Source organism: Globicephala melas, chromosome 1, assembly GCF_963455315.2.
Source record: "Globicephala melas chromosome 1, mGloMel1.2, whole genome shotgun sequence".
NCBI lineage: Eukaryota > Metazoa > Chordata > Mammalia > Artiodactyla > Delphinidae > Globicephala > Globicephala melas.
Genome location: NC_083314.1, coordinates 127,590,000 through 127,609,439, shown reverse-complemented (window position 1 = coordinate 127,609,439; position 19,440 = coordinate 127,590,000). Strand labels below are relative to the sequence as shown.

At 32.8% G+C, this 19,440-nt stretch overlaps 1 protein-coding gene across 1 annotated transcript in view; it reads right to left on the bottom strand.

Annotated features, from left to right (window-relative positions):
- LRRC40 (leucine rich repeat containing 40) overlaps positions 1–19,440 on the bottom strand; it is a 55,940-nt gene that overhangs the window by 14,122 nt on the left and 22,378 nt on the right. Inside the window, exons 4-9 of the mRNA XM_030865915.2 lie at positions 18,772–18,901; positions 15,467–15,590; positions 11,734–11,876; positions 9,177–9,349; positions 5,152–5,239; positions 4,990–5,035 (exon numbers count right to left, since the gene is read on the bottom strand). Of these exons, the coding sequence (XP_030721775.1) occupies positions 4,990–5,035; positions 5,152–5,239; positions 9,177–9,349; positions 11,734–11,876; positions 15,467–15,590; positions 18,772–18,901 (704 nt within the window). The remainder of the gene's footprint in view (positions 1–4,989; positions 5,036–5,151; positions 5,240–9,176; positions 9,350–11,733; positions 11,877–15,466; positions 15,591–18,771; positions 18,902–19,440) is intronic.

The window sequence follows — 19,440 nt, the reverse complement described above, 5'->3', positions numbered from 1 at the left end:
CTATATATAAAAATTAACTCAAAGTGGATCAAAGACATGAATGTAAGAGCAAAATTATAAAACTCATAGAAGGAAAAATAGGAGAAAATCTTTATAAAACAGGATTTTGCAAAGGACTTTTAGATATGAAACCAAACACATAAGCAAAAAAAGAAAGAAAATGATTCCATCAAAATTCAAAGAAAACTTGTTTCAAAGGACCCTATCAAGAAAATGAAAAGACAAACCCACAGAAGCCTAGAAAATATCTGCAAATCATATATCTGACAAGAGACTTATATCTAGACTACATAAAGAATTATTACATCTCAATAATAAAAATAATTAAAAATTGGGCAATGTATCTCAATTGGGCAATGTATTTCTCCAAAGATATACAAATGGCTAATAAGCACATGATGTTCAACATTATTATTCATCAGGGAAATGCAAATCATATCTACAATGAGATACCACTTCATACCCACTAGAATGGCTAGAATCAGAAAGTCAGAAAACAAGTGTTAGTGAGGATGTGGAAGAATCAGAACCTTAATACAATACTAATGAGAATGTAAACTGGTGTAGCTGCTTTGTGAAAAACAGTCTGGCAGTTCTCAAATGACTTAATATAAAATTACCATATGACCCAGCAATTCCACTCCTAGATATATATGCAAGAGAAATGAAAACACGTTCACACTGAAACTTGTAAATAAATGTTTATCACTGCATTATCCATAATAGCCAAAAGGTACTGCAATTCTTTTTGAGGTGATGAAAATGTTTAAAACTGACTATGGCAATGGTTGTACTTACCTGTTAATATAGCAAAAAAACATGTAGTTGTACAATTCTAATGGAAGAATTGTATGGCATGTGAATTACATGACAATAAAGCTGCTTCTTATTTAAAAAAAAAAAAAAAGCTGTATTTTACAGCTCCCCTTACATGAGTGGCCGCAATATAAGTTCTGACCAATGGCATATGAGAAGAAGTCATGTACAATACAACAGCTTAATATATATCCTAATATATTTAATTGACCTTGTACCTTATAATGCCATAAAACATACCTTTTTAAAGTATAGAAATCATACAATGTCTACTCTCAGAGGACAATGAAATTAAACTAGAAATCAACAGAAAGATAACTGGAAATTCTCAAAATATGTGATTATTAAACAACACATTTCTAAATAACACATAGCTCAAAAAAGAAATCTAAAGAGAAATTCTACAATATTTTTAACTACATAAAAATAAAACCACAACTTATTAAAATCTGTTGTATGCAGTGAAAGCAGTGTTTAGAGGGAAACTCACAGCATTCACTGCATATACTAGAAAAAAAGAAAGATCTAAAATCGCCAATCTAAGTTTCTACCTTAGGAAATTAGAAAAAGAAGAGATAATTAAATCCAAATTAAGAAGAAAAGAAATAAGAACTAGAGTAGAAATTGATGAAATTGAAAACAGGAGATCAATAGAGAAAAATCAATAAGACCAAAAGCTAGTTATTTGAAAAGATCAATAACATTAGTATGCCTCTATGCCAGGCTAACTAAGAAAAAAGGAGAGAGGACACAAATGACTAATATCAGAAATGAAAGAGAAGACATCACTGCAGGTTCCATGCACACAAAAAAGGATAATGAAAGAATACTAAGAACAATTCTATGTCCACAATTTTGATAACCTAGATGAAATGGGTGAATTCCTAGAAATACACAATCTTCCAAAACTCACACAAGAAAAACCAGACAATCTGAATAGGCCTATTACCTATTAAAGAAATCGAATCAATAATTAATAACCTTCCAAAACAGAAAGCACCAGGCCCAGACAGTATGACTGGTGAATTCTACCAAACATTTAAGGAAGAAATTATACCAATACTCTACAATCTTTTTCCAAGGAATGAAGCAGAGGGAATACTTCCTCATTCCATGAGGTCAGTACTACCCTAATACCAAAACCAGACAAAGAAATTGCAAGAAAATAAAACTAGAAAGCAAAATCTCTCATGAACATACATGTAAAAATCCGCAACAAAATACTTGCAAATCAAATCTAAAAAAAGTATAAAAAGAATTATACACCATAACCAACTGGGATTTAACCCAGGTATGCAAGGCTAGTTCAGCATTCAAAAAATCAACTAATGTAATCCTTCATATCAACAGGCTAAAAAAGAAAAATTACATGGTCATATCAATAGATGTATAAAATGTGTTTGATAAAATCCAACAGGCATTTATGATAAAAACTCAGTAAAACAGAAACAAGAGAACTTTCTCAATTTAATAAAGACTATAACAGCCCTACAGCTGTCATAATTAATGTTGAGAAACTTGAAGCTTTCCCCCTAAGATCAGGTACAAGGCGAGGATGTTCCCTCTCTCCACTCACTCCTCTTCAGCACTGCACTGGAAGAAGTTCTTGCTAATGCAATAAGACAAGAAAAGAGATAAAAGGTACACAGATTGGGAAGGAGGACATAAAACTGTCTTTGTTCACAGATGGCACAATCATATTGTTAGAAAATCCAAAAATAACCTCCTGGAACTAATAAGTGATTATACTATAGTAAGGCTGCAGGATATTAGGTTAATGTATAAAAGTAAATTGTTTTCCTCTATATCAACAATAAACAAGTAGAGTTTGAAATTAAAAACACAGTACCATTCACATTAGCATCCAAAACTGAAATACTCAGGTATAAATCTAATAAATGTGAATAAGAACTCTATGAGGAAAACTACAAAACTTTGATGAATGAAATCAAAGAAGATCTAAATAAATGGAGAGATATCCCATATTCATGGATAGAAAGATCCAATACTGTCAAGATGTCATTTCTTCCCTATTTGATCTATATATTCAATGTAATTCCAATCAAAAACCCAGCAAGTTATTTTGTCAGTATCAACAAATTGATTCTAAGGTTTATATGGAGAGGCAAAAGAGCCAGAATAGGAAACATAGTATTGAAAGAGAAGAACAAAATTGGAAGACTGATGCTATCCAACTTAAAGACAGTAATCAAGACAGTGTGATACGGTAAAAGAACAAAGAGATCAATGAACAGAATAGACAATCCATAAAGAGACCGCCATAAATGTAGTCAGCTGATCTGTGACAAAGGAGCAAAGGTAATACAATGGAATATACAAAGGCAAAGATAGTCTTTTTCACAATGATGCTGAAACAATGGGACATCCATATGCAAAATAGCAGCTTTGGGTTTCCCTGGTGGCGCAGTGGTTGAGAGTCCACCTGCCAATTCAGGGCACACGGGTTCGTGCCCTGGTTAGGGAAGATCCCACATGCCGAGGAGCGGCTGGGCCCGTGAACCATGGCCGCTGAGCCTGTGCATCCGGAGCCTGTGCTCCACAACGGGAGAGGCCACAACAGTGAGAGGCCCGCGTACTGCAAAAAAACCCCACAAAACCCAAAAAACAATAGCAGCTTTATTCATAACTGTCAAAACTTCGAAGCAACCGTGACGTCTTGCAGTAGGTGGGTGAGTAGATAAACTGTGGTATGTACAGACAGTGAAATATCATTCAGTGCTAAAAGGAAATAAGCTATCAAGCCTTAAAAAGACGTGAGGGAAGCTTAAATGCATAATACTAAGTGAAAGAAGTCAATCTGAAAAGGTTACAGACTGTATGATTCCAATTATTCGACATTCTGGAAAAGACATAAATATAGAGACAAGAAAAAGATCAGTGGTTGTCAGGGATGGCAGGGATTGTCGGGGGGAGGGCGGATTAATAGGCAGATCACAGAGGATTTTTACAGCAGTGAAAATACTTTGTATATTACAATGATGAATACATGGCGTTATACATTTGTTCAAACCCATAGAATGTACAACACCAAGAGTGAACCCTAAGGTACCTATGCACCTGGGGTGATTTTGATGTGTCAATGTAGGCTCATCCTTTGTAAAAAATGTACTATTCTGGTGAGTGTTGCTGATACTGGGGGAGGGTATATGTGTGCAGGCAGAGGACATATGGGAAATCTCTGTACCTTCCTCTCAATTTTGTTGTAAACCTTAAACTAGTCTAAAAAAAAGGCTTTAAAATTTTTCTAATTATTCTGACATGACTTCTAACTGATTTATATCAGAATAATCAATCTTTCCTGAGGAGAAAGTATATCTGGAGAAAAAAGGACACTCTCTGATTGTCAGAAAATGAGAGTCTTAGAAAATTATGTCAATTTATTTGAAGGGCAAAGTGGAAAATATAAATTACTTAAGTATACAATTATCTTATTTATTTAACATCTACTGACTGACAATATGGTGCTAGACTAGGCTGTGCATAACCAAGAGTTGTGAGCTAAATTAATAGCTACTGTATTTAGCCACTACGTTTTGGAGTGCTTTGTTATGCAGCATTACACTGGCACAAAAAATTTTTTTCTTAATTTTCTAAATGTAGTGTGTGCTACAATAACATACATGAAATAAAAACTGGAATAAATCACAATTTTAGTGAAACATTAAAAATTAAATTTATGGTAATTTTTATTTTGGTGCATGTTTGTGCTAAATTAGCATATCCTAAAAAATGTGTTTTGTCTTTATTTTTGTCAGAACTTACCAAAACTATGAATGCAGCATATATTCAAATGCCTGTTAATATACTTCCCAGTCAACAGAACCCTTATATTATACCATAATAGTCAAGTTTTGCTCTTTTTTCAAAGGTAAAGCATTAGGTGCTTACAGAATCTTTTTTTATATTTTCTAATTGCTACAGTATAACACAACTCAAAGAGATTAAGGATAGAACAGTATTATTGTGAATTTAATGATTTTTTAAATAATTTCAGCATATTTATGGCCTAGTGGATTCAGAATTAGAGCCACACCTGCCAGGGAGCATTTTCTCTAAATATTTATACCAAAAATACATATAAATTTATATACTATTAACTCTTTACCACTTTTCATGTTATCCTTCAAAATATGGGAGAAAATAGAAAAGTACCTTTAATCTTGCTTCGTAGATATTTTAAGATTTCTTGGGTTCCTTTCTGAAAATGTGGGGAGAAAGACATATTCACCAAGACATACATTGCAGTTTTATAGATCAACGTGTATGTTTCAATATAAAATTTAAAAACCAGCACTGAATTCTAAATATGCTTACATTTATAATTTCTCTTCGAATCGTTCTCAAAGGATTTCCTTCTAGTGCCAGGAATTTCAAATGAAGTTCTCCCAATGAACAGGGCAGACTACAAAAGATTAAATTGATTTCAAGGAAGACATTAAGGGTAAGTATAATTCAACCAGATTATAAGTAGATTATAAAACTAACATATGACAAACTATACACCATAAAATAGTGTCAAAGAAAGCCTAAGTAATTTAGACCTAAAATATTTCCTCTCAAAATAGACGCCAAACATGTTTAAAAAGAAAAAAAAGAGAGAGATTTGTTTCGATACTATCGTATTGTGATTACTAAAAAAAGAATGTGAGCTATAAAACATTTGCTAAATTGTATCCAGTGTCAAAAAGTAAATGTAAGCAAATAAAATATTTCCTAATTGAAAAAAATGAGAAAGAATAATTTTCAATTGCATAATTCATATTTTCATTCAGTAAGGAAAGTAATTTTTATCTTTGGTACACAAAAAGATAACCAGTTTATACACGTAAATATTAAATCTCAAAATCTATTAAGCATCTATAATATACTAGGCATTGGTATAGGGATTTCAAGAACTTTCCCTTAAAAAATTTTTAGTTGAACAAAGGAAAAGGACACATGTATGGCTAACCAAAATATAGGAATTATCTTATGTTGCTGGTGAGCATATAAAATAGCACAGCCACTCTAGAAAGTGGAGTTTTTTCAAGTTAAACATACACTCACCATACAACTAAGCAATCCCACTCCTACATATTTACCCAGGAAAAATGAAAATAATGTCCAACCAAAGACTTACATGAATATTCACAATAGTCAGAAAATTGAAAGTAATCCAAACATCCATCAACTAACTAGTGAAGAGATGAATAAATTGTGGTATATCTGTATAATGAAATAACACTCAGCAATAAAAATGAATAAACTATTGATACACAAAATCACGTGAATGAATCACAAAAGCTTTATACTACAAGAAAAAAGACAGACACAAAAACTATATGCTATGATTTCATTTATATGATATTTTTAAAAGGCATAACTACAGTGACAGAGCACATCACTGGTTGCTAGGGGTTGGGGATATGAAAAGGGGATTGACTGCAAAGGGTACGAGGAGAATTTAGGGAAACAGAAATGTTCTTCATGACTGTAACAATGGTTATACAATTACATACATTTGTCAAAAATCATCAAATTGTATATTTTAATTGGTAGATTTTACTGTATGTAGATTATACATCAACAAATGAATATATTTATATATATATATATATATATGTAATAAGGCAAGTGCTAAACAAGTGAAGTTGCTCTGAGAGTACAGAAGTAGAAATTAGCAAGGGGAGTAGAGGGAGAAGGGAATAGCAAAGCCTGGATTTGGGCTTAAAAAGAATGGAATTCCATCAGGCAGTCAGGCAGGAAAAGGGCATTCTAAGGTAAAGAAAATGAAGAAAAAGTCAGTACATTTGCAGTTCAGTGTTGTCAGAGTAGGATACCTGTGGGAGTGAAAGATGACAAAGAGAATGAATGAAGTCTGACTGTGAGATGTACTTGGCTGTTACACTAAAAATTCTGGACGTTATCTTTCAAGACAGTGATTCCCAACTGCTGGATGGAAAACCAGACGCATCAAAATCTCCTAGGAATTTTTAAAAATAAAACCCAAAACAATTCTAAGGTTCCATTGTTAAAAATTCTGATTCATTGTTGCCTCAGTATCTGCATTTTTCTTAAAGCTTCTCATGGGGTTCTGATACATAGCCATATTTGGGAAACAGTGCTGTAAGAATGGAGAATCATCAAAGTTTTTTAGTAGAAGAACAACCTGATAATTTGTACTTTATAAAAATTACTCTGGTAGCATTGCAAGGAATCAATATTTTAGTTAGAGGAGATTTTGGAGGGGTAAAAAATGCATAGAATGGTCTAATATCTAGGAAGTATGAGATCAGATGAAAGGAAGGAAAATACTTATAAGTTTCATTATGTTCTAGGCCCTGTGATATATACACACTTTATATCCAGAGCTCTGGAGAAAGAGAAACATATATATCAGAAATATTTGTACCCATTACTCTATTTATTTAATATTATTTGTCATTGTTTTGGTTTTAAATATTTGCTTTCTGCTGCTTTCACGTAGTAGCCAAAATAAGACCGTTATGGGGAAAAATGTATGTGTCAATACTTATGAGGCAAGCGATTATTTCATTCATTATTTATAAGTACTTTTAGGAATATCCAGGTCACTTATTAATTCTGTCATAAAGAGAAGTGAGTGGAAAGAATGGTCACTGTCCAAGCATTCAAATCTATGGTCAAGATGTACCATATGGGGCTTCCCTGGTGGCGCAGTGGTTAAGAATCCGCCTGCCAATGCAGGGGAGATGGGTTCAAGCCCTGGTCCAGGAAGATCCCACATGCACATGCCATGGAGCAACTAAGCCAATGCACCACAACTACTGAGCCTGCACTCTAGAACCTGCGAGCCACAATTATTGAAGCCCACACGCCTAGAGCCCATGCTCCACAACAAGAGACACCACCGCAATGAGAAGCCCACGCACTGCAACCAAGAGTAGCCCCCACTCACTGCAACTAGAGAAAAGCCCGCACACAGAAACGAAGACCCAATGCAGCCAGAAACAATAAATAAAATAAAATAAAAAGATGTACCATATGCCATATGTACATTGTGAAAACAATTTTGATTTTTAAAAAGTTATTGAAATATACACATAGAAGAAAGTCTACCTTGCTTAACCTTTCTCCTTCTGTGAAGAGCGAACCATGTGTCTGACATCCAAACATAAAACTTCAGACACCTAACTGGCATACAATCCTAGGTGAGTCTGAGTCTTTTTTTAATGTATCTGTAAAATAATTCCATCTCTAAATATTATGACTTTATAACTCCTTATGATTCTTTGCTCACTACCCTCTTCCTCTGCAGCTCCAACACAATCAATTGCTAAATACTACTTATTCTAACTCATCACACCTTTCACGTCTTTCCTCTTCTTTCCATTCCCATTGTCACTACAGTTTAGGTCCTTATTACATAAGAGAGAAATCTACAAAGTTGTCAACTCAGTAAATTGGATATATCAAGTGCTCCCTAGTGACCATTATTAGATTAATAGAATTTTTTAGAATTCCCATCTACAAAACCACTCCTATCCAAAGTATCTGACCCACTATCACCAATTTATTTTTAATGAGATTACAATCAAGTTGGTTTTGTTCTTAATCTCCCCACCTCTTAATTAATGAAAACTGGCTCTTCACAGGCATTTTAAGGACCTCTTTCACATGGCCTCAACTTATCTTTCAAGACCTAAATTCTCACAATCTCCTTTCGTGCACCCTACCATCTCAACTCGATTCCTTGCTGTTCTTTCTATACATACTTACAATTTATTTTCTAAACTTTCAGAGCTTTGTTTGTGCAGTTTCCTCCAGCCAAATGACCACCTTATGCATGCACTTGAAAATAGTGGTCATCCTTCAGAGATCACATGATAGGACTATAATGAGGCATGACCCTGTGAGTACATTTAAATTTTGTGCTCTAGGCAATTAACTTGCTTCACCCTGGTCCCAGTTCTATAATATCATCTAAAAATTTTACTTCTTCCACAAAGTCTGCCCTGATTCTTCTCAATAAATTGTGATTCCTGTATCTCCTTTAAACCCCCAAAGTATTTCGTATCTCTCCCACGGCTTTACGTCATTTAACAAATTCAACAAATATTTATCAGGCAGCTTCTATGTACCCAGGCACTGATCTAGGAGTTATTCGTAGAGTTTGTGTCCCAGCGAGTTGGAGTAACTGATTCCATTAGCATATTAAGCTTGCTGCCAAGAACAAAATCTTTGTAGGTCTACACATGATACCTACTCAATAAACAGTTATTGAATTTGATTTACAAAAGAGATCTCTACATGCTTTTGTAACTTATGAATTACAACCAAATACAGACATGATTTCTTATTCATTCCATCTTTAAACTTACCTACTAATATCATTGTTGCTTAGGTCAAGCCTTTCCAAAGATTGCAGGAGTGTAATTTCATCTGGAACAGATTTTAACTTGTTATCTCGCAGGTCTAGCACAAGGATAGAATTCAGATGCTTAAGGTGTTCTGCCCCTAACATTTCAATCTGGTTTTCACCTACATGTAATTCCTGCAAAAGCAAAGATCAATCATGTGTATTTCTGTATTCAACTTTATACTAGATAATGAAAATAAAATTGAAATCTTGATTTCAAATCATTGAAAAATACATGGAAAATTTTCTAATTACTAAGATGCTTAAATTTTTAATTATATTTAAGTAATCTTACAGTTAAAGAAAAATGACAAAAAGGAAAATTTTCAAAAATTTCCTAGTAATTTAAAAATTAATTAAAGGTTTAAACTGGAAGAAAGTTCAAAGTTTATAAAACCAAAGCAGAGAAATGATTTAGTAGTTACATTTATAGAATTAATAAAAACACAAATCCAAGAACTATACTGATAAAAAATTAAAGTTTTAAAACAAATCAGTACAAATTTAAAAAGTTATTTATATTATAATAAATGTTTGTTACTCAACATTTTTATTAGTGATTATTATATATACTGATTTCTCACTAGCAGAATCTAAGATTATCAGATAATTAATCTTATTAAATGATAACTTTTTCAGTTATTTATATCATTGTCACCATTCTGTTTAAAAGTAACTCTTGTTTATGTGTGAAAGATTTTAAGTTTAATTAGGTCTCATATGTTTATTTCTGTTTTATTTTCATTACTCTAGAGGGTGGGTCAAAAAAGATCTTTTTGTGATTTATGTCAAAGAGTGTTTTGCCTATTTTTTCCTCCAAGAGTTTTATAGTGTTCAGTCTTACATTTAGGTCTTTAATTCATTTTGAGTTTATTTTTGTGTATGATGTTAAACTTAAAAGCTTTTGCACAGCAAAGGAAACAATAAATAAGACGAAAAGACAACCCTCAGAAAGGGAGAAAGTATTTGCAAACAAAGCAACTGACAAAGGATTAATCTCCAAAATATACAAACAACTCATGCAGCTCAATATTAAAAAAACAAACAACCTAATCAAAGAATGGGCGGAAGACCTAAATAGACGCTTCTCCAAAGAAGACATACAGATAGATGGCCAAGAGGCACATGAAAAGATGCTCAACGTCACTAATTATTAGAGAAATGCAAATCAAAACTACAATGAGGTATCATCTCACGCGGGTCAGAATGGCGACCATCAAAAAAAATCTACAAACAATAAACGCTGGAGAGGGTGTGGTGAAAAGGGAACCCTCTTGCACTGTTGGTGGGAATGTAAATTGATACAGCCACTATGGAGAACAGTATGGAGAGATTCCTTAAAAAACTAAAAATTGAACTACTATATGACCCAGCAATCCCACTACTGGGCATATACCCTGAGAAAACCATAATTCAAAAAGACACATGTACCCCAATATTCACTGCAGCACTATTTACAATAGCCAGGACATGGAAGCAACCTAAATGTCCATCAACAGATGAATGGATAAAGAAGATGTGGTACATATATACAATGGAATATTACTCAGCCATAAAAAGGAATGAAACTGAGTTATTTGTAGTGAGGTGGATGGACCTAGAGTCTGTCATACAGAGTGAAGTAAGTCAAGAAGAAAAAAACAAGTATTGTATATTAACGCATGTGTGTGGAATCTAGAAAAATGGTAGAGATGAACCTATTTGCAGGGCAGGAATAGAGACGCAGACATAGAAAATGGACGTGTGGACAGAGGGGGATGGGGGGACAAATTGGGATATTAGTATTGACATATACACAGTACCATGTGTAAAACTGATAGCTAGTGGGAACCTGCTGTATAGCACAGGGAGCTCAGCTTGGTGCTCTGTGATGACCTAGATGGGTGTGACGGGGTGGGGGGGCTGGGAGAGAGGTCCAAGAGGGAGCAGATATATGCACACATATAGCTGACTCACTTCGCTGTACAGCAGAAAGGAACACAACATTGTAAAGCAACTATACTCAGAAAAACAAACAAAAAACAAAACAAACTCAACCCTAGTGCATAAAAGTATACATACAGAAAAGCAAAGCATAGCAAATTTAAATACAATGTTAATGCTATATACTTAATACCAAAAAAAGTAATTAATTTTAAACAGACTTTATAATGAGGTAAACATGAGCTGGCAACTTATAGAATTAGATACGTATTCATTCCTGGTATTCCAGGTTTCCTGCACTATGGTCCCAACTTACTCTGTAAGCCTCATCATCTACTACTTCTCCAGTTATAAACTACTCTGCAGATGAAATGGACAAATTCTTATTTTTAAAATTGATTACTGCTTTTTTTAAAAAAATCTATTATTAACAATACCATTAATATATTTAGTCATTAAAATTCTGAAAAACAGGAATACAGGAAAAAATAACACATAACTAATACATATTCTCAATGTAAAATACATTTAAAATTTCATTTTCAGGATTAACTTTCAGAAAATGTATAGGTATTTAATAATCAACTAAATAGTACCTTTAATAATTTACAAGAAGAAAATTCCGGTAGAAAACGTAATTTATTCCTCCGCAAATAAAGCAATTCTAGTGATTCCATGCTAGCCAATTCAGAAGGTATAGTTTCCAAGAGATTTGAATTACAATCCAAATGCTTTAATCCTGTAATATATATTTAGTGAAACACAAAGATATTTTAATAGAGAAAAAATACTGGTTTATAATTGCATATACATTCAAAGAATGTGTAAGTAATCATGAGGACTTACAAACCTGTGATGTTCTATACTGCTATAATAATCAAGAATCCTAGAATACCATTGAATTACATAAATGTAAACTAAAAATGTTTTTATTTAGTTATAATTAAAGAGAAACGATATTAAAATCAATGTTTAATAATAGTTCAGGTCATCTTTGTAAAGATTTAAAAAACAAAGTACTCTAGTACTCCTTTAAAGTATGCTAAAATATATAAACTATATACTATGAGATTATTTCCCTCAGTAATTATACATCTTTAAAAAGAAAAAGTTTAAGGTAAACATACAAGCATACTACTCGTATGAAAGACTGTCAAGTAACTCTGGCCAGTGGTAGCTTAGACACATCTGTATTTAAAATAGGCAACTGATGTTCTGTCAAAAACCCATGGATTTCTATGTATTCCCTCTTATTCTTTCATCTACTCATACTGCCTCTCTCCCTGTCTTCTTTCCTTCCTTTCTTCTTCTAATTTTTTTAAGTTACATTCTTTTGCTAACACCTTAGCTAACACTCTTGATAAGAAGGTATAAGATAGCTCAAGAAGAATGTTCTCACTTGCAGCATCTCTCTCACCTCCTGGATCTTTCTTAAAAGGCAGAACAGAAAACAAAAATGGAAAAAAAGTAAAGGTCTTCTTTCTCTTAAGACTTTAATAAGCAGTTTTCTCCCTAATCCATACTACAGATTCTTCCACTTACAATGGCCACCATATATTTTCCACTATATATTCTCAACCCTATAATTTGAATAGACAATATGCATTTTACAACTTTTTTTCCCTGTACTTTGAGCCTGTCAATTTTAACATAATTCAAGACTGAATTGATGTACTGCCTTAGACTACTTCTTTCATTGTTTAAAGACGTTAACTGCTTTCCAAAACAAATTTAATAGTACTACTTTCAACTTATAATAATTTATGTATTATTTGGCTAGATCACTGAGAAAAATGTCACAATCTGATCTACCCTAGATCCAATAAATTCTATAAAGCAAGTTTGTTTTAAATTTAGAAACTAGCTTTCACAAGTGTTTCCATCTAAGAGCGTGATTGAGAATAGAAGCAGTACATAGAAGAAAGGGAGGTGGATGGACTCTGTCCTACAGAGTGAAGTAAGTCAGAAAGATAAAAACAAATACTGTATGCTAACGCATATATATGGAATCTAAAAAAAAAAAAAAATTGGTTCTGATGAACCTAGTTGCAGGGCAGGAATAAAGACATAGACATAGAGAATGGACTTGAGGACACGGGGTGGGAGGGGGAAGCTGGGGTGAAGTGAGAGTAGCATCGACTTATATACACTACCAAATGTAAAATAGTTAGCTGGTGGGAAGCAGTAGCATGGCACAGGGAGATCAGCTTGGTGCTCTGCGATGACCTAGAGGGGTGGAATAGGGAGGATGGGAGGGAGGGGATATGGGGACATATGTATGCATATGGCTGATTCACTTTGGTGTACAACAGAAACTAACACAGTATTGTGAAGCAATTATACTCCAGTAAAGATCTATTTAAAAAAAATAGATTGTTTATATATGTATAACTGAATCACTTTGCTGTACAGCAGAAATTAACACAACATTGTAAATCAATGATACTTCAATAAAAAATTTAAAAATATGAATAGTAAAAGTGAAAAAGAGCAATGGGGATGGAGTAAGAAGATGCAAACGCTGGCTCTACAATTTACTACATAATTTCTAAGCCTAGGTTTCTGAATCTTTTTTTTTCTGAATCTTTAAAATGTAAATAATATGCATCCATACTAACTTGTAGAACTATTGTGGCAGCAAAATAATATATTTAAAAGTATTCTGAGTTACAAAGAACCATGCAAATGTTAGATACTGTTCTTGGAATCTCATCATGAATAGTGAAATAATAACTAAATGTCCTACTGGTGATAGCTTAAAAGTAGCATTGTCATGGCTGAAGGACAGAAAGCATCTGAGCATAATTATATAGTATATTAGAAAAACTGCTGTAAGTTCAAAGTATTTTTCTATTGACTTCAATATTTGCTTCTCTCTCTCAATATTTCTACTCAATTTGTGAAAAAAAATGCTTACATATGCACTCCAGATATCATATTTTATGTTTAGCTCTACTTTCTGATACCTTTATTGAAAATGGCGAAGGCAAGCAGAGTCAACTACTGGTATCACAACTAAAGGCTCCCCTGAAATGTCAATTCAATTTATGGCAGATTTAATTTATGCATTCCTGTTATAAATTACAAATAACCATTAATCTAAAGTAAAACAGCAGTGATCATTTTGTAATGTATAAAAATATCACTATCTTACACACCTGAAATAATATAATATTGTTAGTCAATTATACATTAATTTTTTAAAAAGTCAAACAGCACAATTGTACAAGTTCACTGCAAAATAATCTGTAATCAACTGTACGAAATCACATCTATGACTTCCTCCACAAAAGGGAGGTTTAAAAAAATGAAAAGGCTCATATATGATTAGCAAAAAAGAGTAGTAAGGTCTATAGCTGACACAGTGTGGTCATCAACTAAGAAATAATAATAGTTTGCCTTTAGACAAAAAAAAAAAAAAAATCACTATGAAGATTTTGGACTCTAAATCAAGAATTCTAACATGATTAAGTATACTTACTTAAAAGGTACTGAAACGTACCTTCAGTTTTTTTATCCCTTAATATTAGTTCTACAATACACCAAATATAATGGTTCAATGGTAAACTTTAATGGAAGCACTAAATTTTAACTTTTTTTAAAAAAAGAATTGACAATTTGGGCAAAACTAGACTATCTCTTGACATTATTACTTATGGACCTCAAGGAGGATACAGTAATAATATAACCATGTATCATCGGTGGCATCACCTAGGAAAGGGGAATGACCTCTTCGTAAATGTTGAATAAAATGAATGAAGAGATAGAATAGCTCAAAACTTTAATCAATTTCTCAGGTATACAATATTACCACAATTTATAATCTTATTTTCTTTTTCTCCTTTTGATATGCCAAAGTATTGTTTTGGCAGTAATTCTTTTTTTTTATTGTTTTGTTTTATTATTTATTTATTTATGTATTTATTTAGGCTGCACCGAGTCTTAGTTGTGGCACACAGGATCTTAGTTGTGGCATGCAGACTCTTAGTTGCAGCATGCGGACTTCTTAGTTGCGGCATGTGAACTCTTAGTTGCGGCATGCATGCGGGATCTAGGTCCCCGACCAGGGATTGAACCCGGGCCCCCTGCATTGGGAGCACAGAGTCTTACCCACTGAACCGTCAGGGAAGTCCCCTGGTGGTAATTCTTTACAAAGTTGCTAGACTACAATGGCCTGGAGAAAATCTGACTAGTTGTTATTGTTTGCATTTACCACCATAAAATCTATTATTTTACTTCTCTGTAACTAACTATAAAAAGAAATATTTTTTTAAATGTAAGTTGCACCAACTTCAAATTTTTTTATTTTTTAAAATAGAGAAGATTTACTTTTCATTCCACTTATTTCTGCAGGCAAACTCTTCAGTTGATTACTGGAAAGATTGAGTTGCAGCAGGCTGGACAGAGATGCAAAACTAGCAGGAACAGTTGTAAGACGATTGTTCGAAAGATCCTTTAAAAAGAGAAAGACAAAGTGAATGAATGAACAAGTAAATAAAAAAAGAAAGGATCCCTAAGGGGAGTTTCAGAATTTTGAGGGCATTGCAACATTAAAAAAACTATTTACAGATGATATGTTTTGTAACTCTCATTCACTGACAATTTCACAGATCATCATTCATTACCTCAATATACTCTGTGGGCCTACTATGTGCCTAATAATGTAGCAGAGAGGAATTAAAATGAATTCTGACTTCAAAAATATTTTACACAAAGGTTTCTGTTAATATTAAGTCATGTTGTACCATGTTATCATGTTTTCAAAAAAAAATCTATTTTTTCATCCAATATTTGTTGAGTACCTATGATAAATCAGGCAAACTGTATGGTTAAATTGTAATATGAAATGAAAAACATCTTTGCAAGAAAGAAAAATTCTTGGAAGGAAAAAAAAGTAAGCTGAAAAAAAATGGCCATTTTAATTTGGGAGGAAAAAAATATTCCCTCTTGGTTCTGCTGACCTCAGCAAGTCTGCTTTAACTAAGTACAGAAGTCTACTCTACTCTCTAGTTTTCACTCATTCAAGCTTGCCTAATTAATCTCTATACCTTGATGTTGCTTTAAGTCTTTGTTTCTGTTTTGTCTTTTATGACAGAATATTTTTTTGAAACTCCCTTTAAAAGACAATGTTATGAATCAGGTATTCTTCTTACAACATTCAAATCAGATATAAGTACTACACCAGCTATCATCAAACTGTTAGGTAAGGCAAATGGCAACAATGAATAAGAAAAAAATGACTTAGAGGAACTGTTCTCTGAAGACTATGATTTAGTCTAACGTTAAACAACTGTAACTCCAAATAAATTAAGATAGAAAAAGGAAAAATGCTAGATCAGTGTATTTTTTAAAACATACTGTTATTATAATAACATAAAATAACATATTATCATAATCTACAACATCAATATAATAATATACAACCCAAATACTCTAAGGTCTAAGAATCAACAGATTACTAATAAATAAATATTTAGTAATATCAAAAGTTACTGACACTAAATGCAATGTAGTATTCTGGATTGGATCCTGGAACAAAAAAAAAGGACATTAGTGGAAAAACTGGGAAAATATAAAATCTGTAGTTTAGTTAGCAATATTGTACAAATGTTAATTTCTTAGTTTTTACAAATATCTCATAGTTAAGTAAAATGTTCGCCCATTAGGGCTTCCCTGGTGGCGCAGTGGTTGAGAGTCCGCCTGCCGATGCAGGGGACACGGGTTCGTCCCCCGGTCCGGGAAGATCCCACATGCCGCGGAGCGGCTGGGCCCGTGGGCCATGGCTGCTGAGCCTGCGCTCCACAATGGGAGAGGCCACAGCAGTGAGAGGCCCGCGTACCGCAAAAAAAAAAAAAAAAAAAAAAAAAAAAAAAGTTCGCCCATTAAGGTGGGTGAAGGGTATATGGGATCTCTCTGTACTATCTTTACAACTTTTCTGTAAATCTAAAATTATTCCAATATCAAAAGCTAAAAATAAAAAAAAGTTTCTGATAAAGAAAAGATTCACAAATTCTTAATAAGTTTTAAAGAACCCAAAACAACAGAATTGCTAATAAATATTTAATTACTGCAGTTAATGACTAAATTAGATACAAAATAAGTACAGTGCATATAAATTAATCATTATTTATGCTAAGTCATTTCTTCATTATTTATTTAGTACCATTGTGTTAAGCAGTTTTTATATAACTTTAAGAAATATTATTGGCTTAAATTATTATAGATCTTATACTTTTAATGTTTTAATATATTGTTGCTCAATTTGTGATTTATTTGCTAATGAGTCCTTAAGAACACAGTTCTCAGCTGAAGCATCCTTTCATTATGCAGTGACTATCTGGGAACCCATAAAGAAAGTTTATTAGGTTTCCTTTAAGCTTTCTACTAGGCTTTTGTTTTTTTTTCTTTTTAAATCAATTGCTATCTTTTACCAGCAAATTTTATAAGGAAATCTGATGGCTCCTTCCTTTACCACTCATTTCACCTACCTATGCCTTTTACTTTCCAAACCTTATTTCCAATCTGATCAGATTGAAAAACAAAGAGCTACTGAAGAAATGGTTGAAGAGAGTATGTATTTTGATTTCAAACACTGGTGCAGATGGGTGAAATATCAAGAAAAAATAAGTAAAAGAAGCAATTTTTCCTTGAACAAAAAATAAACTTTAAGGCTAAAATGACTAATGAGTTTTTCAAAACATGTAATTGTGACTAGAACAAGAATGTAACATGAAATAACTATGTGGAGTAGAGATTTATATTAGAACATCTGATCGAATACAACTGAAGTCTTTCAGATAGGATACCTTACAGTAGAGCCTTACTTCTTCCGTGGTAAAGTGGGGGAACAAAAAAAGGATACACTCTGAAGTCAGATTATTTTATGTTAAATTCCTAAATTCCTTACATATTAGTTATATGACTTTGGATGAGTTACTTTTTTTTTTTTTTTTACAAGTCTTAGTTTCTTATCTGTAATGGGGATAAAACTATCTACTTTGCTATGTGTATAGCAAAGTAATATGTAATCTACTATATGTATAGCAAATATAGTAATATGCTATAGGTATAGCAAAGTGCCTATTGTTTGTATTATTCTTAACAATATGACTAAAATAATATTTGCATTGCTTTATGGTTATCTCTATTTAAGATGTGAAATGGATAGAATAAAAATTTTTACCAAGAAATATGGCCATTTTGAAAAATAGGTAGAAAAAACAGGCCCTGAAGGCATTATCTGGACACTCAGAGGACAAAAGAGCCATAAGGGCTACAGAGGAGGAAATGAAAATGGAGATAAAAAAGGGAATTGGTATACGCTAAAAACACCTTTCCTCTATTTTGCTAAGCCATAAAAGCCTCTGAATAACAAGGTCATCCTCAATGGCTCCTTTCCCAAACTCTATTCCTAAATTAAAATCTAAGGTGATTTCCTTCATAAGAAAAACATAAGAAAATCAAATTTACAATTACTAAGTTAGCATTCTAATTGTAATTCACTGTTTCTGATAATCTAGTCATACAATCAGCTGCCCATGTAACCATGATTTCAATCATACATCCAATTTTTCAGCCTAATAAAAAATCCCACCAGCCCCAAATTATATAAATATTGCAAAATCAAAACTTACTAAATCTTCTAAGTTGGAAAGTTGTTCAAATCCCCTTGGTATGCAAGTTAGTTCATTATGCTGGAGATATAGGCCCTTCAGGTTTCTTAGATTTGTAATTTCTTCAGGGAGTATTTTCAGATTGTTATGGCTATTGATTGATAAAACAAATGCTGAACAATTTCGTGACAACACAATAAATATTTATAAAGGCATTTTTGCTAATCGACTACCTGGGCTTATTAAAAAAAATGAAGTAAGGTTACTAATTTTAAGTACTTACAAACTTTACATCCTAAAAGTACACACCCATTAAAATGACAGTAATCTAAAGTAATCAAATTGAGAGTTTCAAAGAAGTAAAGATTTTTAACCAAACATATAATTTGTGAACTTTTGATTGGTTCCTTTTAATCAACTTGATTTTACATATAAATGAAAACATTGGGCTATAATTTTTACACTGCATATGAGGCTTAGAATTTTGACAAAGATGTGCACATACATACACTACAATGAAGTCACATTTTACATGGGGATTAGGTTTCAACGTAGCACTCAAGACAAAAATAGCTATTTCTGTTTGAGGGCCTGGCATGTCCAGATGAATGCAATATGCAACTCCAGTCTTATTTTTCACCAAATAAGGACTGTTACTTGAGGAACTGTTGTTCTCCCTCAAACCAGTTA